Here is a 27,429-nt window from a genome sequence, read left to right on the forward strand (position 1 = left end):
GGAGTCTTCCAACGAAGAAATGCGGTTTTCCGTCTCTCCAACTCTATCCCGGAGCTTCTGCATATCCTGGCGTATAAGGGAAATGTCAGTATGAACTTCCGCCACCCTATCCGCGAGCCGCTTCTCAGAATCCGTAATGGCTTGCAGAAGTTGAGACATGGTGACCTCAGCAGCCTCCGCCATGCTGGACGAGGGGTGAGAGGAGGAGGCCGGCGACGATGCAGAAGAAACAGGAGTGCGCTCTACGTGAGCAAATTGCGCTAAACGGGCCGCAGCAGAGGAACGACGTCTTTGGACCATCAGGTTTATAGAACAGGGTCCGACGAATAGGAGGTATGTTATAAATCTCAGGACAGGCGGTAATGTAGAGAGGCAGAAGGAAGGCACGGGTATGTCAGCGTTAATACAGGAACATGCACTGTGATAAGTGTGTCAGCGGTGAGCCACGCAGCACTGGAGCACAGAGGAGGAGGGGGGGGGTGTGAGGGGTTAGTAAATGCAGGAGAGAGGCCACCAATCCGCACAACCCCACACCTCTCAGCCACAGGCAACAGGAGAGAACTACAAGTCACAGCAGGGTCACAAAAACTATTCTCTCACACAAATAGCAGGAACAGGTGTGATGTTAGTGCAGGGATTCCTCACACAGTAAAGTCCTGCAGCGATCCAGGCAACCCCCAGGCAGTAGAGGGGAGAGAGAGTGACCCTCCAGACAGGATAAGCAGCCAGGCAGCAAGGGGAGTCCGGGAGGGAGCAAGACCACGCTCCCCGCCAATCCCAAGATGGCACCCGCCAGCCACCAATCCTCCAGGAGCAGATCCAGCACCAGAGGGGGAGACAGGGCGCAGCTCACCCAGGACAGCAGGTGTCGCGGACCGCGCTCCAGGTGTAGACAGCGTCCGCGGTGCAGTCAGCCAGGGGAACGAGCAGACGGAGATCGCGACCTCCGCCAACCGCAATATGGCGCCCGGCAGGGACACACCAGCAGCGGCTCTACAGCGGGACTCCAGCACAGGAGGGGGCCAGTCTCTCAGGCGCCCACGACGGCGGGATCCAACGGTTCTTCCCCCAGGTAAAGCAGAGCGAAGCAGGGCAGTTGGGGGATATAAGCAGGGCCGTGGACCTGTGCAGGGGAAATTCAAGATGGCGCCGGCCGCATGCAGGCCAGTCCCAGCCAGAGAGGCACAGTACCTTGAAAAGCCACCAACACTGAAGCAGGGCATAAGATCACCCTTCAGCACGGCTCAGAATGGTCAGGAGCCCTTCAGAGAGCACAGTAGGGCACAGGGCAGCAGGATAGTATACAGGAGTATGTAGGCTGGGGAGCTAGGAGATCACGTCCTACTCCATATCCAGCTAGGCCACGCCCCTGGAGTGTTTTTTAAAAGCGATTTATACCCTAATGGGGGCTGTGCATAGGCCAACCATTGCAGCAACTTGGGCTGCTGAAGCTGTTGAGGCGTGGGCTTAGGAGTTTGAGGCGGATCTGCCTTCCAATGCGTCTGAGCATGCTCGACAATGTCTCTTGTATATTACCACGGCTTCTCTGTACCTTAAGTAGGCAGCCTCCGATGCCGGGGTGCTCGAGACCAAGGCTGCTACTACGTCTGTCTTGGCAAGACGTATCCTTTGGTTGAGATTCTGGTCGGTGGATGTGGATTCCAAGAAAACCCTAGAGGTGCTTCCTTTCAAGGGAGACATTCTCCTTCCGCACAGAAGGCTAAAAGTACTTTCCCTCGGTCCTTTCGTACTCCAGGTAAAGCAAAAGGTCAGGCGTACCCAAAGCAAGCTCGTGCTTCCAGACCTACCAAGCCCAGACCGAAGCGTGCCTGGGCCGCCCATCAGCCTGCTTCCATAACTGACAAGCCTGCCACATGACGGGGCGTGCCTCCCACTGGGGGATCCCAAGGTGGGGGGCCTACTTCTAGGTTTTGCCCATGAATGGTTGCAGACCACTTCGGATAACTGGGTAAGGGAAGTCGTCACTCGAGGTTACGCCATACCTTTCAAGAATCGTCCCCCTCATCGATTTTGTTTGACAGATGTGCCTCTGGATCCGGCAAAAGCATACACTTGGCATTTGGTGGTGCACTCCCTCCTGTCCACCGGAGTGGTGGTACAGGTTCCTCTAGCTCAAAGAGGCAATGGGTACTATTCAATGCTGTTCCTAGTCCCGAAAACTGGACGGGTCCTCACGGCCCATTCTCAATCTGAAGTCCTTGAACAAGCATGTGCGGGTCTCCCAACTTTCGTATGGAAACTCTGCGCTCTATTGTTCTGGCCTTGGAGCCTGGGGACTTTATGGTCTCCCTGGACATACAGGATGCCTTCCTGCATATTCCTATTGCGGTATCTCATCAGCAGTACCTGAGGTTTGCGGTGGGCAACCTACATTACCAATTTCGGGCGTTACCCTTTGGTTTGACAACGGCTCCCCGAGTTTTCACCAAAGTTATGGCGGTCATGACAGCTTCACTCCGCCGTCAAGGGGTCAGGATCCTGCCGTATCTGGATGAATTGTTGATCCTGGCGAATTCCCCAGATCTTCTTCTCCTGTGTCATCTCGATCTGACGGTCCAGTGCATGAAAGCCCACGGGTGGCTGATCAACTGGAAGAAATCCTCCCTGGTTCCAGCTCGGAGCATGGTACACCTGGGAGCGTTATTGGACACTCACAACCAGCAGTTGTTCCTGTCTAAGGAGAAAGTCCTAAAACTTCAGGACAGGATTCAATGCTTCCTATCTCGTCCGCAAGTGTTGATTCATTCGGCAATGCAAGTGCTAGGTCTCATGGTGTCGGCTTTCGACATGGTGGAGTATGCTCAATTCCATTCTCGCCCTCTGCAGAAGTTGATTCTGTCCAAGTGGGATGGCCTGCCTCACCGGATCAGGTTTCACATGATCTCCTTGTCTCCGGGGGTCCTCCTGTCACTGAGCTGGTGGCCCCAGGACCAACGGTTATGCAGGGGCCGTCCCTTCTGGATATCCAACTGGGTCCTGCTGACGACGGATGCCAGTCTAAGAGGTTGGGGAGTAGTGTTGGAACAGCACTCTCTTCAGGGTCGGTGGACCAAGGAGGAGTCTCTACTCCCGATAAATATTCTGGAACTGCGGGCAGTGTTCAATGCGTTGACAATGGCCCAGCATCTCATACTGAACAGACCTGTTCAAGTAGAATCGGACAATCAGGGCGGCACTCGAAGCCACATGGCATTGAGGGAAGTATCACAGATTCTTCAGTGGGTGAAACATCATCTGCCAGCCATATCGGCAGTGTTCATTCTGAGGGTCCTAAACTGGGAAGCGGACTTTCTCATTCATCAGGACGTACATGCCAGAGAGCGGAGCCTCCATCCACAAGTGTTTCAACTCCTCGTGGACAAGTGGGGCCTTCCAGATGTGGACCTGATGGCATCTCGACACAATCACAAGGTTCCAGTCTTCGGAGCAAGGACAAGGGATCCTCAAGCTGCGTTCATGGACGTTCTGGCAATACCATGGAACTTTCAGCTACCTTATGTGTTCCCTCCGGTGTCACTCCTGCCCAGAGTAATACGGAAGTTCAAGCAAGAAGGCGGAAACCTACTTCTGGTTGCGCTAGCGTGGCCCAGATGGCACTGGTTCTCCGAACTACTGGGACTCACGTGGGATCGTCCCCTTCTTCTTCCACAACGACCGGACCTCCTCGTTCAGGGCCCTTGTGTTTACCAGGATTTGGCCAGTCTGGCATTGACAGCGTAGCTCTTGAAGCTTCCGTCCTGAGTGCCAAGGGTTTTTCTGAGGTGGTCGTTCAAACTGTGTTGAAGGCCCGTAAGCCGGCTTCTGCTCGGATCTACCATAGGGTCTGTAATGCTTACTTCACTTGGCGTGCGTCTCATAATCATGACATTTCGAAGTTCAGTACGGCCAAACTATTGGCCTTTCTACAACAGGGCCTGGACTTAGGCCTGCGTCTGGCCTCCCTCAAGGTTCACATCTCTGCCAACCCTCAAGGTTCACATCTCTGCTTTGTTCCTTTGGTTTCAGAGAAAGATAGCTACCCTACCTGATGTCCATACATTCACTCAGGGTTTGCTGCGGATTCAGCCTCCATATGTGCCACCTGTGGCCCCTTGGGACTTGTCGGTGGTTTTGGAGGCCTTACAAGAGTCTCCGTTTGAGCCTCTTGCCTCTGCTGACCTTAAGTGGCTGTCCCTTAAGGTCCTCTTCTTGCTGGCGATTGTTTCAGATAGAAGGGTATCGGACTTGGGTGCCTTATCCTGTAAGTCTCCCTATTTCATTTTTCACCGTGAACGGCCAGTTCTTAGAATGCGGCCAGGTTATTTGCCTATGGTGGTGTCTTCCTTCCACCTTAACCAGGAGATTGTGGTTCCGGCTTTTAATTCTCCTGAGTTGTCTTCCAAAGAGCGGTCTTTGGATGTGGTACCGGCTCTCTGTATCAATGTGAAGAGAACTGCCTCTTTTAGGAAATATGATTCTCTTTTTGTGTTGTTTGGTTTTCACAAACGTGGCTGGCCTGTTTCCAAGCAGACTTTGGCCAGGTGGATTAGAATGGTGATTGCACATGGTTATGTACAGGCTGGTCATCCGGTTCCTGCTACCATTAAAGCCCATTCTACTTGGTCGGTAGGACCTTCTTGAGCGGCCCACCATGGTGCGACCCTTGAACAGTTGTGCAAGGCGGCAACGTAGTCCTCTGGGAACACGTTTATAAGGTTCTATGCCTTCGATTCTACCGCCTCCCAGGATGCTTCCTTTGGACACCGGGTTGTTGTGCCCGATACAGTGCTTCCCCTCCCATAAGGAACTGCTTTAGGACATCCCCGATGTTAATCCTTGTGGAGCCCAGTGTACCCCGCAGCAGAAAACGAGATTTATGGTAAGAACTTACTGTTGTTAAATCTGTTTCTGCGAGGTACACTGGGCTCCACAAGGCGTCCACCCTGACACACTTAGCTTCTTTGGGTTGGTATTGGCATAGCCACTGACACCCTTTCCTGTGGTGAGTGTGTAGTGTACTTGGCTACGAGCGATTGTCGTCTCTGATACCTGCTACTGCATTGGGCTGGTTAATGAAACTGAGCTCCTGTGCACGGAGGCGGGGTTATAGAGGAGGTGGCGCAGTGCATCTTGGGAACAGTCAAAAGCTTTGAGCCTGTTGGTACCCCGGATCAAGATCCTAGTCTACACCCGATGTTATCCTTGTGGAGCCCAGTGTACCGCGCAGAAAGAGATTTAACAACGGTAAGTTCTTACCATAAATATCTTTATTTTTTGGTTATTTAGATAGAACGTCTGTCTGATATTAAGGCAGAAGATATAGAGGAAGAAGAAGAGACGTATGTGACTGATATAAAGGCAGAAGATATAGAGGGAGAAGAAGAGACGTATGTGACTGATATGAAGGGAGAAGAAGAGACGTATGTGACTGATATGAAGGGAGAAGATATAGAGGGAGAAGAAGAGACGTATGTGACTGATATAAAGGCAGAAGATATAGAGGGAGAAGAAGAGACGTATGTGACTGATATAAAGGCAGAAGATACAGAGGGAGAAGAAGAGACGTATGTGAGGGGTGATCAGCAGTGTAAGGAGGAGGAGATCCCTACAGATATCAGCACAGGTGAGTAATAAACACTTATTACAGAAGTCACATATTCTCATTGCTCAGTCACTACAGCAATCTCTTATCCTACACCCTCCTCCGCCATCAGCCCTGTTCTCAGTTGGGTGTTTATAACACAAGGCTATCCATGACAAATATCACATGTAGAGAGTTATTACACACAACACTGTAATGTTATTAAAAATAACAAGCAGAAGTTTATTATTAGTGATTATATATAAATGTGTATATATGTATGTATATAATATAATTAGTATTGTTTTTTGTGGAGCACCTAATTTATATGCATTTTGTTAGATGATGCAGGTATGAAAAAATTTCCTGCTATACGGTAGACCTGAGCTCACCAAATACAATTCGCATAAGATTCAGAAATAAAATGAAATTTGAATCTTGAACTTCAAGTAAAACAGATTAAAATCTTATAACAAGTACATATGTGTATAATCATAAGACAAGCGTTTTGCACTTGTGTTCACCCTTGCATGGGCGAGCTTGTTCTTATCTACTCCAATTCACTCTAAATCCAAATTGCGTGTCTTCCAACGCGTTTTCTCAATAGTGACTTCTTCAGGGGTGTTTTCTGTTAAAGGCTTTATTCTCAAATATCAGTGTAGACTTGAAATAATTGTGTAACCTTCAGACGGTAATTGTGGACTTGTTCATGATGAACACATTCCTAATTACTTGTGAATAATAGTTCCTGCTCTGTGCAGTTCTGAGGTTATGACTTTAGGGAATGTAATGGTCAGATCAAATATTGCTCAATCTAAGGTCTCCCAGTAGCCTTACTACATACATAAATGTGTCTTGCATTACTATTTTAACTAACAATAATAAACAGTGGAGTTTTAGTTCATGTATTGCTCAATGCATTTAAGCCTGCAGCCCCCGACAAGGGACCCACTATACTGCAGGTCCTACTCTATGGCTCAAAATAATTACCATAAAAACAGCTATAGCATTAGTGTTAACCTTTAGGTTTGCTCTCAGCGGCGGAACAGTGGCTGAAAGGCTTGGATTGGTTTTCAGAGCACCAGTCTGACGTGTCACCACATCTCACGTGGCCCTCCAATTCACCAGATCTGGGACTGTAGGACTGTTTGGCTGGGTCCGGCATTGTACTGTTGGTGCAGTTCCTGATGTGTTTGGAACGATTGGTGGTTGCTAGGCGCCCTAAATGCCTGTGGTCCTGATTTGTCATGATCTGCTTTCGCCCACTGTTCCGCCACTGAGATTCTTGGTGTCCATACTTCTTCCACTGTAGATGGATACTACTCACTGTCTACAAGGGATCACCAACAAACAAATGCCGGTCTCGGCCAAAACCAATGGCTCCCTTTTGCCAGTCGCATCACGTGCACGACCCATGGTTCCATCTGAAAAAGAAACAATATCTCAACAAATTTGCATTGTATCAATATCTCAGGCATTCACAATGATCATCCAGTAGTTGTAGTGTCACCATCTACACGCATGTGCACGTCAGTTTTTTGTTTGGTGCGGCAGGAGCCAGACCATGGTCAGAGGGCTGCTGTTTTTTAGCAGCCATAAGTTTTCTTATTTCTCATACGTCCTAGAGGATGCTGGGGTCACTTCAGAACCATGGGGTATAGACGGATCCGCAGGAGACATGGGCACTTTAAGACTTTTCCAGAGTGTGAACTGGCTCCTGCCTCTATGCCCCTCCTCCAGACCTCAGTTTAGAATCTGTGCCCAGGCAGACTGGATGCACTCCAGGGGAGCTCTACTGAGTTTCTCGGGAAAAGACTTAGGTTAGGTTTTTTATTTTCAGGGAGCACTGCTGGCAACAGTCTCCCTGCTTCGTGGGACCTAGGGGAGGAAGTAGGAACCAACTTCTGTGAGTTTCATGGCTCTGCTTCTAAGCTGACAGGACACCATTAGCTCCTGAGGGGTACTGAACGCTAGCTGCGGCTATGTGCTCACTCCCACAGCCTGCCGTCACCCCCCTTACAGCGCCAGAAGTCAGAAGACAGGGGAGTAAGAGGAAAAGACTCTTCAACATCGGGACGGCTAGAAAGGAACTGCGCAGCGGGCGGGAACGCTGTGTGCCATGCTTCCACACACACAGGTACTGCAGGGTGCAGGGTGTGGGGGGAGGTGGGGTGCGCTGGGCAGCATGAACCCTTATAGGACTGGCAGATTAGGGGCATAAGTTGCTGCGGCACAGTCCTAACCCCGCCAGTATAAACATGAGTCTAAGTCTGAGTGAAGGCGCGCCATTATGGGGGCGGGGCTTCTTCCTCAGACAGACAGCACACTGCTCAGCGCCATTTTCACTCCCTCCAAGCTGCAGAGAAGACCGCTGGTCCTCCTTCACTGCTGAAACAAGTATCAGAGTGTAAAACGGGGGGGGGCGCAGTGAAATTTGGTGCTATGTACATTGTGTAATTATAAAAGCGCTGCAGCTCTGTAGACATTTTGTGTTTCACAGACAATTTATTACTGGCGCTGAGTTGTGAGCTGGCAATTCCTTCTGTATCCTTCTGACAGATTTTACTGTGGGTCTGTCCCCTATAAGCCCCGGAGTGTCTGTGGTGTGGTGTACACGTGTGTGGCATGTATGAGGCAGGGAGTTCTTCCCCGGAGGAAACCATTATGGGGACACAGAGTGGTAATGTGGTGGCGCTACCGGCACACCATGAGCCTGAATGGGTGAAAGAATTACGTGATAGTGTGAGTCATATCAGTAAGAGATTGGATAAGTCTGAGTCTCATGCAGAAACTTGGAGAAAGCCTGTGGAAGATGTGATTTGTCAAAACTCTGTGTTTTCATCCACAGGGGATCCCTCTGGGTCCCATAAGAGGTCATTTGCTCAGGTTATACAGACTGACACCGACACAGACGCTGATTCTTATGTGGACACTGGTGATTCCAGGGCAATAGATCCAAAATTAGCTAAAAACATTCAGTACATGATTGTGGCTATAAAGGAGGTGTTAGAGGTTACGGAGATCCCTTCTTTCAAAGATAGAAAAGTAGATCCAAAGTGCGCAATAAATGTTACAGTGGGCAGCCGTCACACAAAAAAAGGGAACACCATATCCCTATGGTACAATGCAAACAAAAAAAGATTTTTTGTGTGTGCATAGGCGCCTTTGTAACAAAGATGAGAGTAGTGTAAAATAACAGTTTTATTGACACAATATTGACATAAAAACATAGACAGGATCACAGAATGAACATATATATTGCACTAGTCCCAAATAAGATTTCTCACCCTCTATATGAATTTGCGGTGGGCAGATGGCTTTCTCAGCAAAAAAGCAATCAGTTCCCAGTGTGGTTCAGATGGCACCACCGCAAAAAGCTTTTGTCTTTAGAAGGCTGAGTAGGGAATCCAATCAGTGCATTCACAATAGGGTATCCATATCGTCCAACCGACGCGTTTCGGAGCATACAACTCCTTTTTCAAGCTTGGATGATATGGATCACAACAAAATGGATATTTATACCCTTACTAATTGATACAATCTTTCAATTATTCTCATTTCTCATTTCCGGATTCGCCGACCGGAAGTGACGCATGCGCTTCATCCATCACTTCCGTTTGCGTCCCAATATCGCTATATCTTTATAGTGTATATAAAATATATAAAATATAATGTCCCCAGCATTTCTGAATAACACATCCACCTGATACTTATTTCATAGCAAAATTCACGGTTGCGGGAGCGAAAACAAAACCTTCTTCCGTTTTCGCTGACCGGAAGTGACGCATGCGTTCCACCGCTGCGTTCCATATGGCGGCCATTTTAGAATTTCTTTGTATATCCGTGCTGGAGACATCTAAACTTCTATCTCAAAAGTTCTTAATAAAACATCCCCTATATTCAATATATTAACATATATCTACCAAAAGTGTCCCAAAAGGAAACTCAGCAATTAAAAAGGGAAAGGCTTCCAACTTCTCTTGCCGGATGTGACGTATGCGTTCCACCGCTGCGTTCCACATGACGGCCATTTGTAAATTCCACTTTTGATTCATTTAAAAGGTGTTATACAGGAAAAAGGTTGAATCCACTGCCATATCTCCTCACCAAAACTTAGCCGTACTATATATTCCGGACCAGTCCATCCCTAATACCGGGAGATAGGCATCCCAACATTCCAAATAAATCTTCATTCTAATGTAAGACTCAGAAAGAGAGAGAGAAAAAAAAAACATTAAAAAGAGTCCCACATAAAATAGTTAAAATTACTCTAAAAACCATTTTAACTCAAAATCAAAATTATGTCCTTCAGGTTGTAAAGTATTTAAATTGTAAATCCACTTCATTTCACTCTGCGCAAGTTTTCTTTCTGTATTTTTATACTTCCAATTTCCCTTAATTAGTTGAATCCCAAGGAATCTTTTTATTCCCTTTTCACATTTGTTATGAACCACTGAAAAGTGTTCAGACAACGGATGGGTGCTAAGACCCTTCTTAATATTATAAATGTGTTCTGCTGTTCTTGTTTTAAGGCTTCTAGTAGTTTTGCCTATATATAATTTGCCGCAGTTACATTCTATAAGATAAATTACATTGCGTGAGTGGCAAGTAATAAATTCTCTTATTTTATACTTCTTGCCTTTTATTTCAAATTCAGTAATTTTTCTTTCTATTCCCTTTTTTGTAGTGGATTTACACATCAGACATGTTCCGCATCGATGAAATCCAACATTACGTTCACTCGCTCCTTTCTCGTTTTTTAGGGCACTTTGTACTAAAATATTTTTAAGAGAGGGTGCTTTTTTATATATGAATCTAGGTTGCTCGGGTAGGATATCACACAAGATAGGGTCATCCTTTAGGATTTTCCAATTTTTTCTGATGATACCTTCCACTTTCTTATGATGGGCTCCATATTTCGTAATATAGGCCCATTCATACCTAGTGTTCTTTGTTATAGGTTTAGTTTTTTCTTTTAACAACTCCTTTCTATCAATAATTTGTACTTTTTGCTGTGCAGTATCCAAAAGATTTTTTTGGATATCCTTTTTGTTGGAATCGTGCAGTCATTTAGTTTGTTTGTTCAAGTAAAGTGCTTTCATCAGTGCAATTTCTTTTCAGTCTTTTAAACTGCCCCAATGGAATATTCTCCAACCTCCTCTTATGATGTTCACTCGATATTTCAATATAGGAGTTGGAATCCGTTGGTTTTCCATGAGTTTTAGTACATATTAATCCATCCTCTATATAAATAATCAAATCTAAAAAAACTAGAAAATCTGCACTTTTATTGAAAGTCAATTCAATATTAAAATGGTTTTGATTTAAAACTTCACAAAATGAATTAAGAGAGTCTCCCCCCCCTTGCCAGATAAAAAACACATCATCAATGAACCGCCACCAGCATACCAGGCCTGCCCCCATGATGGATGTATCAATAGTAGTTAATTGCCAATAAGACATAAATAAATTAGCATAACTGGGGGCAAACCTGGTGCCCATGGCGGTTCCCCTTATTTGAAGATAATAAGACCCATTAAAATAAAAATAATTGTTCTTAAGAATAAAATCAATGGACTCTAAAATAAAATCTTTAAGATCCTCTGAGTACTCACTAGTATTTAAAAAATGGGTAACAGCTTCTTTCCCCTTCTCCCATTCAATGATTGTGTACAGACTAGTGACATCAGCACTAATTAAAGTGCAGTTTTCATTTTAGGGGATAGCTTCTAATTTTCTTAAAACATCCCCTGTATCCTTTAGGAAAGAAGTGGTTTTACAAACTATAGGCTGTAGGAAGAAATCTACCATTGCGGAAAGATTAGAGGTAATGCTATTCACCCCCGCAATAATAGGTCTCCCTGGTGGTTTAGTGGGATGCTTATGCACTTTTGGGAGAACATAAATAGTAGGAATAGCAGGGTCCTGTATACACACAAAATCCATTTCGTTCTTAGTCAAAATACCTTTTTCATGAGCTTTATTTGTTAATTCAAGGAGTTTCTTGGTAATATTTTGGGTGGGGTCGCTCCTTAATTTTTTATATGTTTGTTGGTCTCCCAGTTGTCTATTGATCTCTTGTAGATAATCCTCTTTATTCAAAATTACAACCCCACCCCCCTTATCTGCCGGTTTTATGATGATATCCTCATTATTCCTTAGAGACTCAAGGGCAGAAAATTCCTTCCTAGTAAGGTTCCTCTTTTTAACATTAGTGAGTTTTTTGAGATCCTTAGTAACCATGGAATTAAAACAGTCTATGTTACCATTTTTGACGTGTTTAGGGTAGAATTTGGATTTTGGTTTAAAAGGGGTAAGAGCGTTTGTGGTAGAGGTTTCCTGATTCATATCACCTTTTTGTTTAAAAAACTTTTTTATACTGACCTTCCGAACAAACTTCTGGAGGTCTAGATACATCTCAAAAGAATTAATCTGAGATGTGGGAGCGAATTTTAATCCCTTTTCTAAAACTAATTGTTCATCTTCTGTCAGAGAATGGTCACTTAGGTTGAAGACTTTACCCTTTCCTTCTACCTCTCCTCCCAATTCGACTTGGATTTTGTTTTTCTTCTTTTGATGGATTTTTTTATAGGTTTTTTTACCTCCTCTTTTCCCCCTACGGGGATTATTGACCACATCAGGGGCAACTATTTCCTTCTTGGTGTCCAAGGACCCCAGTTTAAAAAAGAAGGGGAGTTTATTCCTTGTTCTGTACGTTGGGGATCTCTCCTTAGTGGATTGAACCTGTTTCTAATAGGTACATTAAAATCCCTTTCTCTGTCTTCAAATCTTGGGTTTCTCCTCCATGTAGATTGATTCCTTTCTCTATACCCATAAAAATTACCTCTTTACCTCAGCAGAAGGTTTACCTCTATAAAGAAAAGAAAACTAATGTAACGTTTCCTCCTCATGAACTGAACACTCTCTTTGAGGGTGTCTGGGCAAACCCTGAAAAGAAGTGACAGATCCCCAAAATAATTCAGGCTTCTTATCCTTTCCCGGTAGAGGACAGGACAAAGTGGGAGTCACCCCCCGTTTTAGACAGGGCCCTGTCACGGTTAACATAAAAGGTGATTCTCCCTGCACCTGGGACGGCTGCTCTCAAGGAGCCGGCAGAACGCAAGTTGGAGACTACATTAAAGTCTATTTATGTGGCCAGTGGGACACTACTCATGGCCTTCCATTGCCTGTGTGTGGGTGAGTAGTGCTATTGAAAAGTGGTCAGATAAATTGTCTTTTGAAATTGACAAAATAGATAGAGACGAGGTTCTCTTTACGTTGAGTCATATAAAAGACGCTGCAGCATACATGCGTGAAGCTATGAGAGATATTGGGCTCTTGGGATCAAGAGCATCTACCATGGCAGTCTCGGCACGGAGGGCGTTGTGGATTCGCCAGTGGAATGCTGACGCAGATTCCAAAAGAAATATGGAGTCTCTCCCGTATAATGGAGAAGCCTTGTTTGGTGATGGGCTTGATGCTTTAGTTTCTGCAGCTACCGCAGGTAAATCAACTTTTTTGCCTTATGCTCCTATGGCAATGAAACCTCATCACTTTCAGATGCAGTCCTTTCGGCCCAATAGATACAAAAAGGCTAAAGGTTCCCCTTTCTTGGCAGGTAGAGGAAGGGGACGAGGAAAAAGGTCCTCAGCGCGCCCAGGATCACAGGAGCAGAAATCACCTGCTTCTGCCAAGTCTACAACATGACGCTGGGGCTCCCTTGCGGGAGTCCGCTCGGGTGGGGGCACGTCTTCAGATTTTCAGTCAGTTCTGGGTTCATTCTGGCCTAGACCCGTGGGTCTTACAAATTGTGTCCCACAGGTACAAATTGGAGTTTCAAGACGTTCACCTGCGCCGCTTTTTCAAATCAATCTTACCAGTTTCTCTCCCCAACAGGGAGGTGGTAACTGCAGCAATACAAAAATTGTGCCAGGATCAAGTCATTGTCCTGGTTCCCCTCTCACAACAGGGAGAAGGTTTTTATTCAAGCCTCTTCGTAGTTCCGAAGCCGTACTGCTCGGTCAGACCAATCCTGAACCTAACATCTCTGAATCTATACCTGAAAAGGTTCAAATTCAAGATAGAATCTCTGAGAGCAGTGATCTCCAGTCTGGAGGAAGGGAATTTCATGGTATCCGTAGACATAAAAGATGCCTACTTACATGTTCCCATTTATCCTCCGCATCAAGCTTATCTGAGATTTGCGGTACAGGATTGTCATTACCAATTTCAGACGTTGCCGTTTGGACTCTCCACGGCACCGAGGGTCTTCACCAAGGTGATGGCGGAGATGAAGGTCCTCCTTCGTCAGAAAAGAGTCCTTCTAATTCCTTACCTGGACAATCTCCTAATAAAAGCGAGGTCCAGGGAACGGTTGGTGCAGAACATTGCACTCTCCCCGATAGTGCTTCAACAATACAGTTGGATCATAAACATTCCAAAATCACAATTGGAACCTACAACAAAGTTATCCTTTCTGGGAATGATTCTGGACACAGAAGTACAGAAGGTATTTCTTCCAGTGGAAAAGGCTCTGGAAATCCAGAAAATGGTCAAACAAATTTTGAAACCGACAAGAGTGTCAATTCATCAATGCATTTGGTTGTTGGGAAAGATGGTAGCGGCCTTCGAGGCCTTGCAGTTTGGCCGATTCCATACCAGGGTATTCCAGTGGGATCTGTTGGACAAGTGGTCCGGATCCCATCAACACATGCACCAGAGGATAATCCTGTCATCAAAAGCCAGAATTTTGCTCCTGTGGTGGCTATACAGTGCTCACCTACTGCAGGGTCACAGGTTCGGGATTCAGGACTGGGTCCTGGTAACCACGGATGCAAGTCTCCGAGGCTGGGGGGCAGTCACACGGAGTAAGCTTCCAAGGAAGATGGTCAAGTCAGGAATCTTGTCTTCACATAAACGTTCTGTAGTTGAGAGCCATTTACAACGGCCTTCTACAAGCGGAGCATCTTCTTCAAGATCTACCCATACAGATCCAGTCCGACAATGTCACAGCAGTGGTGTACATAAACCGTCAGGGCAGAATGAAAAGCAGAGCGGCGATGGCAGAGGCGACAAGAATCCTCCTCTGGGCGGAAAAACATGCAAGCGCTCTGTCTGCAATTTTTCATTCCGGGAGTGGACAACTGGGAAGCAGACTTCCTCAGCAGACATGATCTCCATCCAGGAGAATGGGGCCTCCACCAACACATCTTCGCAGAGGTGGCAGATCTTTGGTGAGTCCCTCAAGTAGACATGATGGCATCTCGTCTCAACAAGAAGCTTCAGAGATATTATTCCAGGTCGAGAGACCCTCAAGCAATAGCAGTGGATGCACTGGTGACACAGTGGGTGTTTCAGTCGGTGTATGTCTTCCCTCCACTTCCACTGATTCCAAAAGTTCTCAAGATTGTAAGAAGAACAAGGGTTCGGGCGATCCTCATTGTCCCAGACTGGCCAAGGAGAGCTTGGTATCCAGAGCTTCAAGAGTTACTCACAAAAGATCCTCGACCTCTTCCTCTTCGCGAGGACCTGCTGCAGCAGGGGCCGTGCGTGTATCAAGTTTTACCGCGGCTACGTTTGACGGCATGGCTGTTGAACGCCAGATCCTAGCCCGAAAGGGGATTCCAGAAGAAGTCATTCCCACTTTCATTCGGGCCAGGAAAAGAGTAACGTCTAAACATTACCACCGTATTTGAAGAAAATATGTATCTTGGAGTCAATCCAAGAAGGCTCCAACGGAAGAGTTTGACTTGGGACGTTTTTCTCCATTTTCTACAGGCGGGTGTGGATGCGGGTTACAAGTCATGAACCTTTTGTCTTTCAGAATTCACTCAGACTTCTCTCCTAGTCGTTGTGTATGATTGAGGTCTCATTAAAACTGAATTCCTCTTTCTTCAGTGTATCGTTCTCGGTCATTGACCTCATTGCCTACCCCTCTACATCTTCGAGCCTAAGTCTTCAATCCATGAGTAAGAACTACATTCAGCCACCTCGTTTCCTTCCTTTGCCGATAGCTGCTCCTTCAGTCAATTATCAGTCATCAGATCCCCAACTCAAGCCAAGCGTGACATGGAAGAAGGGGAATTCCTGGTTTTGCTGGATATTAAGGATGCGTATCTTCACATCCCAATATGGCCGCCTCTTCAGGCTTACCTCTTGTTTGCACTGCAGGACAGTCACTACCAGGTCCAGGCCTTGCCTTTCGGTCTATCAACTGCACTGAGGGTGTTATCAGGGGTGATGGCAGAGATGTTGCTACAACTCCGCAAGCAGGAAGTGAACATTGGGGGTAATTCTGAGTTGATTGCAGCAAGATTTTTTGTAGCAGTTGGGCAAAACCATGTGCACTGCAGGGTAGGCAGATATAACATGTGCAGAGAGAGTTAGATTTTGGTGTGGTGTGTTCAATCTGCAATCTAATTTGCAGTGTAAAAATTAAGCAGCCAGTATTTACCCTGCACAGAAACAAAATAACCCACCCAAATCTAACTCTCTCTGCACATGTTATATCTGCCTCCCCTGCAGTGCAAATGGTTTTGCCCAACTGCTAAAAAATGTCCTGCTGCGATCAACTTGGAATTACCCCCCATTGTTCCATAGTTGGACAATCTCATAATAGCTATATTCAGAGTATAGTTGATGGAAAAGATCACCCTTCAAACACAACTACTCACGGATCACGGGTGGATTCTCAATCTGCAGAAATCCCACCTAGAACCTACGCAGAGGCTTCAGTTCCTGGTAATGATATTGGACACGGTGTCTCAGAAGGTGTTCCTTCCTATGGACAAGGCAAAGATAATTCAGACGATGGTATGTTCCATTTTGAAGCTGAACAAAATCTCGGTACATCTTTGCATAAGCTTACTGGGAAAGATAATGGCCTCCTACGACGTTTTTCGGTAAGGAAGACTCCATGCATGACCATTCCAGCTGGATCTGCTGGACAAATGGTCTGGGTCACATCTGCACATACGCCAGATGATATGCCTTTCACCAAATGCCAGGATTTCCCTCTTTTGGTGGTTGCTGATCTCCCTCCTGGAGGGTCGACACTTCAGAATCCAGGATTGGATTCTGTTGACAACAGATGCAAGCCTCCATGGTTGGGGTGCAGTGAACCTAGGGGTTCTGTTCCAATGAAGGTTGTCTGATCAAGAGGTTTCCCTTCCGATAAAAGTTTTGGAACTCAGGGCGATTTACAATGCCCTTCTCCTGACCTCTTTTATATCCTTCAAGTATCAGGACATACAGGTATGGTTGGAAAACGCACCAACTGTGGCATACATAAACCAACAAGCAGGTCCAAACAGCAGAACTGCAGTGAGGGAGGTGTCACAGATACTCCTCTGGATGGAGCGGAATCCCAAGGCCATTTCCGCTATATTAATTCTGGGAGTAGACAAATTGGGGAGCAGACTTCCTCTGTAGACACGATCTGCACCTGGGGGAATGGGGCCTCTACCCGCAACAATTGTTTCAGCAGATATTTCATCGGTGGGGCTACCCGCAAATCGACTTGTTGGTTTCTCAGCTTACCAAGAAGCTTCTGCGTTACTGTTCTGGGACGAGGGATCCACAGGCCACAGCAGTGGACGCTCTGGCGACACCGTGGATTTACCGGTTGGTGTACTTGTTTCCTCCAGGTCCTGTAATTCCAAGAGTTCTCAAAGGACTTAAAGGGACAGGGTTCAGGCAATTCTGATTGCCCCAGACTGGCCCCGCAGGGCCTGGTATGTAGACATTCTAGCCTTATTACTCATAGGCCCCTGGCCTCTGCTAATTCAGGATGATTATCTTACACAAGGGCCGTTAGTCTATCCAGACTTACCACGGCTACGTTTGATGCAATGGAAGTATATTGGGAGGATTTTTGCCAGGAAAGAGATACCGGGCAAGGTTATGTCGACTATGCTCCAAGCCGGCCAGATGGTCGCATCAAAACATTACCATTGCATATGGAAGAAATGTGTCTCTTGGTGTGAGGGTCAACAGTATTCTGCTGTGGATTTTCATCTGGGACATTTCTTGCACTTCCTGCAGGCTGTTGTGGATGTGGGCCTACGTTTAGGCTCCATAAAAGTTCAAATCTCAGCCTTGTCTTTTTTTTCTTTCAGGGAAGTAGATTATAGTGGTACTATAGAAATAGAAGGTAGTTTCACTTCCAGGCAATTGCTAAAATTTAGTGTAGTGACCCCGGTCCAGCTGTCAGGCCACGCACCAGGATCCATAATGGCAGTCATCTCCCTCCCCAATATCACCGCTGGGCTCCGGTGTCTGTGGGCAGCCCATTCTGTCCCCAGCAGTAGCGGGAGCTACGCACCTGTGTTTTCTGGAGAGCAAGTACTCCCGTCTGAGCCAAAAGCGCCTTCAAGTCAGGTATCCGGAGCGTGCAGGAAAGACTGAGTGCACATAGCCCCAGAATACAGCCCGTGGCTTCATAGGTATCACTAGGCTGCGGCAGTGAACAGTGCCCGGAGTGAGCGGAGCAAGTGGTTTTAGGGCAGTGAGAGCTATCAGGTAGGGTAGATAAGAAGCCACTTAGTGAGGAGAGCTCCAGAAAGCACGTCTGGATGGACCACGCTCGTCTTATTTATTATTTTATATACTAACAGGGGTGACAGGTGTGGTACATCCCTGCAAAGGCAGATCCAATCTCTTTCTCATCAGACTCTGCTGTCTTCCCTGCACTCTCACTCAGATGTTCACTGCTGCCAGTAGCACACGTATGAGAAGCAGAAGTATGGTGGCTGCTGTATAGATTCTGATACCTAATTCTCTGTATCATACTTACCGTACACACATCATCCTTATTACTATTGAGAGAATAGAGGTAAGACACTGATGATGGGGATGTAAAAATAGGATTTGAATTACCTACCAGTATATCCTTTTCTCGTAGTCTGTTGGGGATGCTGGGGTCCATTTAGTACCATGGGGTCTAGACGGGTTCTTTGGGACCCACTGGCACTTTAAGAGTTTAACAGTGTAGGCTGGCCCCTACCTCTATGCCCCTCCTACCAGACTCAGTCTAGAAACTGTGCCCGAGGAGACGGACATACTTCAAGAGAAGGAAATACACAGATAGTGGTGAGATACACACCAGCTCACGCATAACAAAAAGGAAAGCCAAACTAACCAACTTGGAACAACAATACTGAACCAATTAACACTGCAGTAATACGAAGCACATGGGGGGCACCCAACATCCTCTACGGACTACGAGAATAGGATTTATCGGTAGGTAATTAAAATCCTATTTTCTCTTACGTCCTAGAGGATGCTGGGATCTATTTAGTATCATGGGGATGTACGAAAGCTCCCAGTACAGGAGTGAGAGTGCTGAGGTTCCTGCAGAACTGATTGACCAAACTTGAGGTCCTCAGAGGCCAAAGTATAGAACTTGTAAAACCTAGCAAACGTGTTCGACCCTGACCAAGTAGCTGCTCGGCAAAGCTGAATAGCCGGGACACCCTGGGCAGCTGCCCAGGAAGAACCCAGTTTATGGGTAGAGTGGGCCTGAACAGATTTTGGAATTGGCAATCCTGCCGTGGAATAAGCATGCTGGATAGTAAGCCTGATCCAGCGTGAAATTGTCTGCTTAGAAGCAGGACACCCAATGTTGTTGGGATCATAAAGTACAAATAGTGCGTCCGACTTCCTGTGATGAGTAGTTCTCTTCACATAGATTTTCAAAGCCCGCACGACATCCACGGACTTTGAGGTAATTGAGGTGTCAGTAGCCACTGGCCCCACAATAGGTTGGTTGATATGAAAAGCCGACACAACCGTAGGGAGAAATTGCTGACGCATTCTGAGCTCAGCTCTATCCTCATTGAAAATCAAGTAAGGGCTCTTGTGCGAAAATGCCCCCAATTCTGACAGGTGTCTGGCAGAAGCCAAGGCCAACAACGTGACTGCCTTCCAAGTAAGAAACTTTACGTCCACCTCCTCTAAAGGTTCGAACCAATCCGATTGCAGGAACTGCAGCACCACATTAAGATCCCGAGGCACCTTAAGAGGCACAAAGGGTGGTTAAATATGCAGAATTCCTTTCAAGAAAGTTTGAACCTCAGGGATAGCAGCCAATTGTTTCTGGAAGAAAATAGACAATGCCGAAATCTGGAACTTGATGGAGCACAAACGTAGGCCAACATCCACACCCGCTTGCAGAAAGAGGAGAAAATGTCCCAGTTGAAACTCCACCGTAGGAAACTTCTTGGATTCACACCAAAACACATACTTTTTCCAAATCCGATGGTAATGCTTAGACGTTACCCCCTTCCTAGCTTGGATCAGAGTAGGGAAAACTTTATTCGGAATGCCCTTCCGAGCTAAGATCTGGCATTCAACCTCCATGCCGTCCAACGGAGCCGCGGTAAGTCGTGATAGGCAAATGGCCCCTGCAGTAGAAGGTCCTCGCGAAGAGGAAGAGGCCTCGGAAGATCCGCGTGCTAAGCCTTCCTTGGCCAGTCAAGAGCAATGAGGATCACCGATACTGTTTATCTTTTTATTAGTTTTAGAATCCTTGGGATGAGTGGAAGTGGAGGGAACACATATACTGACTGGAACACCCACGGAGTCACCAGGGTGTCCACAGCCACTACCTGTGGGTTTCGTGACCTGGAACAGTACCTCCGAAGCATCTTGTTGAGGCGAGAGGCCATCATGTCTATCTGAGGTACACCCCATCTGCGTGTTACCTCTGTGAATACTTCTGGGTGGAGGCCCCATTGTCCTGGAAGGAGATCGTGTCTGCTGAAGAATGAACGCCTACAGTGCCAGCGCGTGTCGTTCTACCCAGAGGAGGATTCTTGTACCTCTGACATTGCAGCCCTGCTCTTCGTTCCACCCTGCCTGTTTATGTAGGACACCTCTGTGATGTTGACCGACTGAACCTGCATGACTCGATATTGCAGAAGATGAGCCACTTTTAGAAGGCCATTGTATATGGCTCTTAGTTCCAGAATGTTTATTGGAAGGACCAGTTCCCGGCTTGACCACTTTCCTTGGAAGTTTTCCCCCTGGGTGACTGCTCCCCAAGCTTTGAGGCTTGCATCCGTGGTTAGAAGAATCCAATTCTGAATCCTGAACCTGCGGCCCTCAAGCAGGTGAGAAGTTTGCAGCCACCAGAGTAGTGAAATTCTGGCATTCGGTGACAGGCATATCCATTGGTGCATGTGAAGATGCAATCCAGACCAGTTGTCCAGGAGATCCAGCTGGATGAAGCGTGCATGGAATCTTCCGTATTGTAGAGTCTCGTAGGAGAATACCATCTTCCCCAGAAGGCAAATGCACCGATAAACCGATACCCGGGGAGGTTTCAAGACATCCCGGACCATTGATTGGATCACCAAAGCTTTCTCCGCCGGTAGAAACACCCTCTGCACTTCCGTGTTGAGTATCATCCCCAGGAAGGTCAGTCTCCTTGTCGGTTCCAAATGTGACTTTGGAAGGTTCAGGATCCACCCATGATCCCAGAGTAGTTGAGTTGAGAGCGCAATACTCTGCAACAGCTTCTCCTTGGAAGATGCCTCTATCAGCAGATCATCCAGATATGGAATTATGTTCACTCCCTGCGTAAGAGTAGCATCATCTCCGCCATGACCATGGTGAACACCCTCGGTGCTGTGGAGAGGCCAGATGGCAATGTTTGGAACGGATAGTGACAGTCCTGTAGTGCAAACCGTAGATAGGCCTGGTGAGGTGGCCAGATCGGAATGTGAAGGTACGCATCCTTGATATCCAGGGATACTAGGAATTCCCCCTCCTCCAGACCTGAGATCACCGCTCTCAGAGACTACATCTTGAATTGGAAAACCCTTAAGTAGGGGTTCAACGCCTTCAGGTTCAATATAGGCCTTACCGAACCATTTGGTTTTGGTACCACAAACAAGTTTGAGTAATCCTTGATTTTTGGGTGAGGTGGAACTGGAACAATAACATTTGTTCGTACCAGTTTTTTAATGGCTTCCTGTAGAATAGCACTTTCTGTCTGCGAACCTGGTAAGCCTGATTTGAAGAATCTGTGAGGTGGGAGTACCTGAAACTCCAGTCTGTACCCCTGGGTAACAATATCCATCACCCAGGGGTCTAGGCATGATGACGCCCAGACGTGACTGAAATCTTTTAGTCTCGCTCTCACCTGTCTGATCTCCAGGCTGAGAGGTCCACCATCATACTGAATATTTGGTGGAAGCAGAACCTGGATTCTGTCCCTGGGAACCTGCTGGTGCAGGTTTTTTTGGATCTTCCCCGACCTCCTCTAAAGAAGGTGGGAGGGGGTTTGGATTTTTTAAATTTTGAGGTCCAAAAGGACTGCAGTGTAGGTGTAGGATAATATTTTCTACCTGGGGCTGCTGCAGAGGGAAGAAATGTTGTCTTACCCGCAGTCGCCGTGGAAATCCACAAATCCAATGCGTCCCCAAATAGTGCCTGACCTTGAATGGCAGGTTCTCCACACTTTTTTTGGATACTGCATCTGCAGTCCTTTGGCGTATCCTGAGTCCTCTGCGTGCCGAGACAGCCATGGAAGTAGCAGGCCAATGTCCTTCATGGCCTCCACCATGAAACCTGCAGAATCCTGTATGTGCCGAAAAAACAAGTCAATGTCACTCCTATCCATAGTATCTAAGTTCTCTAGTAAGGTGCCTGACCACTTTGCTATGGCTTTAGAAATCTATGCACAAGCAATAGTGGGCCTTAAAGCCATGCTTTTAGCAGTGTATAGTGATTTGAGCGTAGTCTTAATCTTGCGGTCTGCCGGCTACTTTATGGCGGTTGAACCAGGGACAGGTAAAACCACCTTTTTAGACAGCCTAGATACAGAAGTGTCTACTATAGGTGGGTTTTCCTACTTCTTCCTATCCTCTTCAGGGAAAGGGAAAGCAATGAGAATTCTTTTAGAGATCTGGAACTTTTTCTCTGGGTTTTCCCAGGATTTTTCAAACAAGGAGTTTAACTCCTTAGAATCAGGAAAGGTCAGCGAGGATTTCTTATTTACTGTAATCTAAGATTCCTCTACTTGTTCCGGAACCTTCCCAGAAATATGCAAAACATCCCTAATGGCTTCAATCATTAGCTGCACCCCTTTAGCAATGGATGCATCCCCACCTGCATATCCCCATCACCGTCCCCTGTATCAGAGTCGGTATCAGTGACAGCTTGCATTATCTGGGCAAGTGTACGTTTTTTAGGGTATGTAGGTGGGGTTTTAGATGAAGTAGTGGGAGCTGAATACTTCAAACCCACTACAGATTGTCTCAAAAACCTGCGTCTCTTTCTCAGTATGTGACATCCTTGTTGAAATCTGGGATATCATTCCCCTTAAAGAATCCACCCATGGGGGTTTGGATTCAGAAGGCTGAGACAACACATTGCAGTCCGGAGTACATGGAATAGACTCCACAGGAGAAGATACACACTCTGCAGCATAGGACACAGAGTCCTTAGACATGGCAATGTGGATATACACTTACACACACACACAGGAAAATGTCAGACACAGTTTCCCCCAGAGTACCTTCAGAGAGTCATAGAGTATAAGGAGCCAGCCACACAGCGCCCCTGTAGACAGTTATTATGATAAAAGCCCGGCGCTGACTGACTGACCTTAATAGGGAGGGCAGCGCTCCCTGTCAGTGTCCTAGTTCCTATGATCTGCAGAGAGAAAATGGCGCTGGTGAGTGCTGGATCCACTCTGAGAGGAAGCCCCGCCCCTTGTAATGGCGCGCGGCTTCCCGCACTAATTGTTTATACTGGCCTGAGGATTTTAGTGATAACAGGAGGATTAGCCCCTGTTAGCTGCGTGACCAGTGTAGAGTTTATCCGTGCTGGCTCAGGACGCCCCTCAAAGCGCCTACACTGTGTGTTGCTGAGCCTTCCTGGAGCACAGCCTGTCAGAGCTGCGCTCCCACCCTTGTGCCGCCATACCCGCCGGCGACCCGCAAACCGGGTCACCGACGCTGTACTCAACACTTTCTTCTGGCTTTGTTAGGGGGTGGCAGCCGTACTGCGGGAGTGAGTAGTCGCCCGTGGGCTTGTGATCAGCACCCTCAGGAGCTCAGTGTCCTGTCAGTGGAGTAGAGAACCATTAACTCTTCAAGACGTTGGTTCCGTCCCCCTCCCTAAGTCCCACGAAGCAGGGATTCTGTTGCCAGCAGCCTTCCTGTAACCTAACTAACTCTAGAAAATAAAAAACTAAGAAAACTCCTAGGAGCTCCCCTAGCTGTGACCGGCTCCTCCGGGCACATTTTCTAAACTGAGTCTGGTAGGAGGGGCATAGAGGGAGGGGCCAGCCTATACTATTAAACTCTTAAAGTGCCAGTGGCTCCCAAAGGACCCGTCTATACCCCATGGTACTAAATGGACCCCAGCATCCTCTAGGACGTAAAATAAAGTAGATTATAACCTAGCAGATGATGATGATGATGATTACAGGGTATCATATGTTGTATTGCAGGTAATATACCTTGTTTCACACCTACTCTGCTGTAGCAATATACCTTATATAAGGGTGAGTAACACATGTACAGGCTTACCAGCGTATGAGCACACACATAAAGGAATGCTACCTTACCAATGCTTCCAGGAGTAACGTTAGGAGACATTTCTCTGATCCATCAGCTCATATGACTGATGTTATTGTTCATCGAGAATCTCCAATTCATACGATATGTTCCCCATCCATTGTTTTACATTGGTGCTGACATAGGACTTGGCGAGTGACTACATCTCCATTTATACTTCATGGTTAGTTACCAGTACAAGAGAGAGATATTTCTAAGTCTTATTATAATATTACATTTGTTATTGTGAGTGTTCTCAGGAGGGTGGACACAATGATAGTCTGAGACACAATATTATAAAGCCTTCATTAAAAGTTATGTTTTATTATACACACACATTTACAATTAAGTGTCCCAGAGAGTCGTCTTCTCCTATTGTTTACAAGATTAATATTGTTACAGAAAATGTCACATTTCCATAATGTATTTTATTTCCAGCAGATGGACACACAAGCAGGAATATCTCAGAAGGACATCTAATGTTATCCCCGGATTGTGACATAAAAGATGACGACAGTAGACAGGATTCTCCAGGAGATAACCCCATTACCCCAATTATACATCCAGCTCTATCAGCTGATCCCCCTGATCCTGGGAAATGTTCTCCTGATCACTCTGATATTGGTGCATCTGTTCCAGCTCTGACAGTAGATACAGTGTTTCCGTGTTCTATAGATGCCAAATGTTTTACACAGAACACAAAGCCTATTAACCCACACACAGGTAAGGCAGGTGAAAGGCCAATAATATGTTCTGAGTGTGGGAAATGTTTTACATACATATCAGATCTTGTTATACATCAGAGAAGTCACACAGGTGAGAGGTCATTTCCATGTTCTGAGTGTGGGAAATGTTTTGCATGGAAAACACGTCTTGTTACACATCATAGAAGTCACACAGGTGAGAAGCCATTTCCATGTTCTGAGTGTGGGAAATGTTTTGCACACAAATCAGCTCTTGTTAGACATAACAGAAATCTCACAGGTGAGAAGCCATTTTCTTGCTCTGAGTGTGGAAAATGTTTTGTACGTAAATCACATTTTGTTATACATTACAGAAGTCACACAGGTGAGAAGCCATTTTCTTGCTCTGAATGCGGGAAATGTTTTACACAGAAATCAGATCTTATTGCACATCAACGAACTCACACAGGTGAGAAGCCATTTCCATGTTCTGAGTGTGGGAAATGTTTTACACAGAAATCAGATCTTATTACACATCAGCGAACTCACACAGGTGAGAAGCCATTTCCATGTTCTGAGTGTGGGAAATGTTTTACACAGAAATCAGATCTTATTACACATCAGCGAATTCACACAGGTGAGAAGCCATTTCCATGTTCTGAGTGTGGGAAATGTTTTGCACACAAATCAGCTCTTGTTAGACATAACCGAAATCACACAGGTGAGAAGCCATTTTCTTGCTCTGAGTGTGGGAAATGTTTTGTACGTAAATCACATCTTGTTATACATTACAGAAGTCACACAGGTGAGAAGCCATTTTCTTGCTCTGAATGCGGGAAATGTTTTACACAGAAATCAGATCTTGTTAGACATCACAGAAGTCACACAGGTGAGAAGCCATTTCTATACTCTGAGAAATAAATCAGCTCTTGTTACACACAATAGACATCACTCAGGTGAGGAACCATTTTAATCTTCTGGAGTATACTTATCATTGCCATGCGTTGTTCTTCAAGGTTCTTATCCTATCTCCTATGCTTTTTGCAATATACATGTTACCACTGAGTGAAATAATCAGATGTCTTGCCCTCATCTACCACTGCTATGCAGATGACCTGTCTTTTGCTCTGGGTACTGAGAACTCAGTACCAATCCTAAATGGTTGTCTAGCTGAGCTCCAGGTGTGGGTGATGCCAGTTGGCTGTGACTCAGTCCTGGTGAAACATGTCCTTATGATAGAAGCTCACCAACAAAGGGCAGGGCTACAGCTCAGCTTTGCTACCAGCCAGACTTACACTTGGGGGTTCAGGGTTACATAATGCTGATCATGGGCGGACTCTTTGTGTCCTGGATGGTGGAGTGACATCAGGTATCAGCCACAATCAGATCCTCATCTGAGGAACATAGCCAGACTCCAGCACTTATTTCCCTCAGAAGATCTTCCTACAGTCATACATTCACTTGTATCATCACACATAGACTACTGCAATGTCCTCTACCTGGATCTCCCAGCAATAGAATTGCACCGCTTGTAGCTTGTACAGAATGCAGCAGCCAGGCTGTTATCTAACCAGCCCGTTCCTGCCACATAACACCCATTCTCTGCTCCCTTCACCAGCTGCCTGTAAGATGGTGACTATTACATAATCTTACTGACTTTCCCAGCCCGAAATGACCAGGGTCCATGGTACCAGAAGCAGCTTCTGCCTCCTTACTGCCCGGTTACTACCATCTGCAGATGAAGGACTGTTACCAGCAGTATCAAGAAACCCCAAGCAGTGCTGAGATGTCAGAGGTGGAGACAGGGTGGTGGCACTAGTGCTACAGTGGGGGCTGCCGGAGGCACTGTCTGTGAGAATCTTGTCCTCAAGCAGCGCTAAGGTGTCAGACGGGGAGACAGGGTGGTGGCAGTAGTGGGGGAGACAGGATGGTGGCAAAAGTGGGGGGAGACAGGGCGGTGGCAGTACTGGGGGGGAGACAGGGTGGTGGCAGTAGTTGGGGAGACAGGGTGGTGGCAGAAGGGGGAGACAGGGCGGTGGCAGTACTGGGGGGGAGACAGGGTGGTGGCAATAGTGGTTAGGAGACAGGGCGGGTGGCAGTAGTGGGGGGAGACGGGGGTGGCAGTAGTGGGGAGAGATGGGGCGGTGGCAGTGGGGGGAGACAGGGTGGTGGCAGTAGTGGTTAGGAGACAGGGCGGATGGCAGTAGTGGGGGGGAGACAGGGTGGTGGCAATAGTGGTTAGGAGACAGGGCGGGTGGCAGTAGTGGGGGGAGACAGGGCGGGTGGCAGTAGTGGGGGGAGACGGGGGTGGCAGTAGTGGAGAGAGATGGGGCGGTGGCAGTGGGGGGAGACAGAGTGGTGGCAGTAGTGGTTAGGAGACAAGGCGGATGGCAGTAGTGGGGGGGAGACAGGGTGGTAGCAGTAGTGGGGAGAGACAGGGCAGGTGGCAGTAGTGGGGAGACAGGGTGGGTGGCAGTAGTGGGGGGAGACAGGGCAGGTGGCAGTAGTGGGGGAAGATGGCGGTAGCAATAGCGGGGGAGACAGGGCGGATGGCCGCAGTACAGTGTCAGGGGCTGCTGGAGGTAGTAAAGAGGTGTAA

At 46.8% G+C, this 27,429-nt stretch overlaps 1 protein-coding gene across 1 annotated transcript; it reads left to right on the plus strand.

Annotated features, from left to right (window-relative positions):
• The first annotated feature begins 218 nt into the window (after nt 1-218).
• On the plus strand, nt 219-26,742 carry LOC134984080 (zinc finger protein OZF-like). Its single transcript, XM_063949716.1, has 3 exons — nt 219-303; nt 5,291-5,623; nt 24,589-26,742. Exons 1-3 carry the CDS (start codon nt 219-221, stop codon nt 25,749-25,751), a joined length of 1,581 nt encoding a protein of 526 aa, XP_063805786.1. The 3' UTR covers nt 25,752-26,742.
• Nucleotides 26,743-27,429: the final 687 nt, after the last annotated feature.

The sequence above is a fragment of the Pseudophryne corroboree genome (assembly GCF_028390025.1).
Source record: "Pseudophryne corroboree isolate aPseCor3 chromosome 3 unlocalized genomic scaffold, aPseCor3.hap2 SUPER_3_unloc_34, whole genome shotgun sequence".
Lineage (NCBI taxonomy): Eukaryota > Metazoa > Chordata > Amphibia > Anura > Myobatrachidae > Pseudophryne > Pseudophryne corroboree.

What these genes read in the sequence shown, in the direction of transcription:
- LOC134984080 (XM_063949716.1), top strand. Translation starts at nt 219, where the DNA reads ATGCAGAAGAAACAGGAGTGCGCTCTACGTGAGCAAATTGCGCTAAAC. An exon ending in CGACGTCTTTGGACCATCAG is followed by an intron (nt 304 to 5,290) that starts GTTTATAGAACA and finishes TTATTTAGATAG; the next exon opens with AACGTCTGTCTGATATTAAG. An exon ending in CCCTACAGATATCAGCACAG is followed by an intron (nt 5,624 to 24,588) that starts GTGAGTAATAAA and finishes TATTTCCAGCAG; the next exon opens with ATGGACACACAAGCAGGAAT.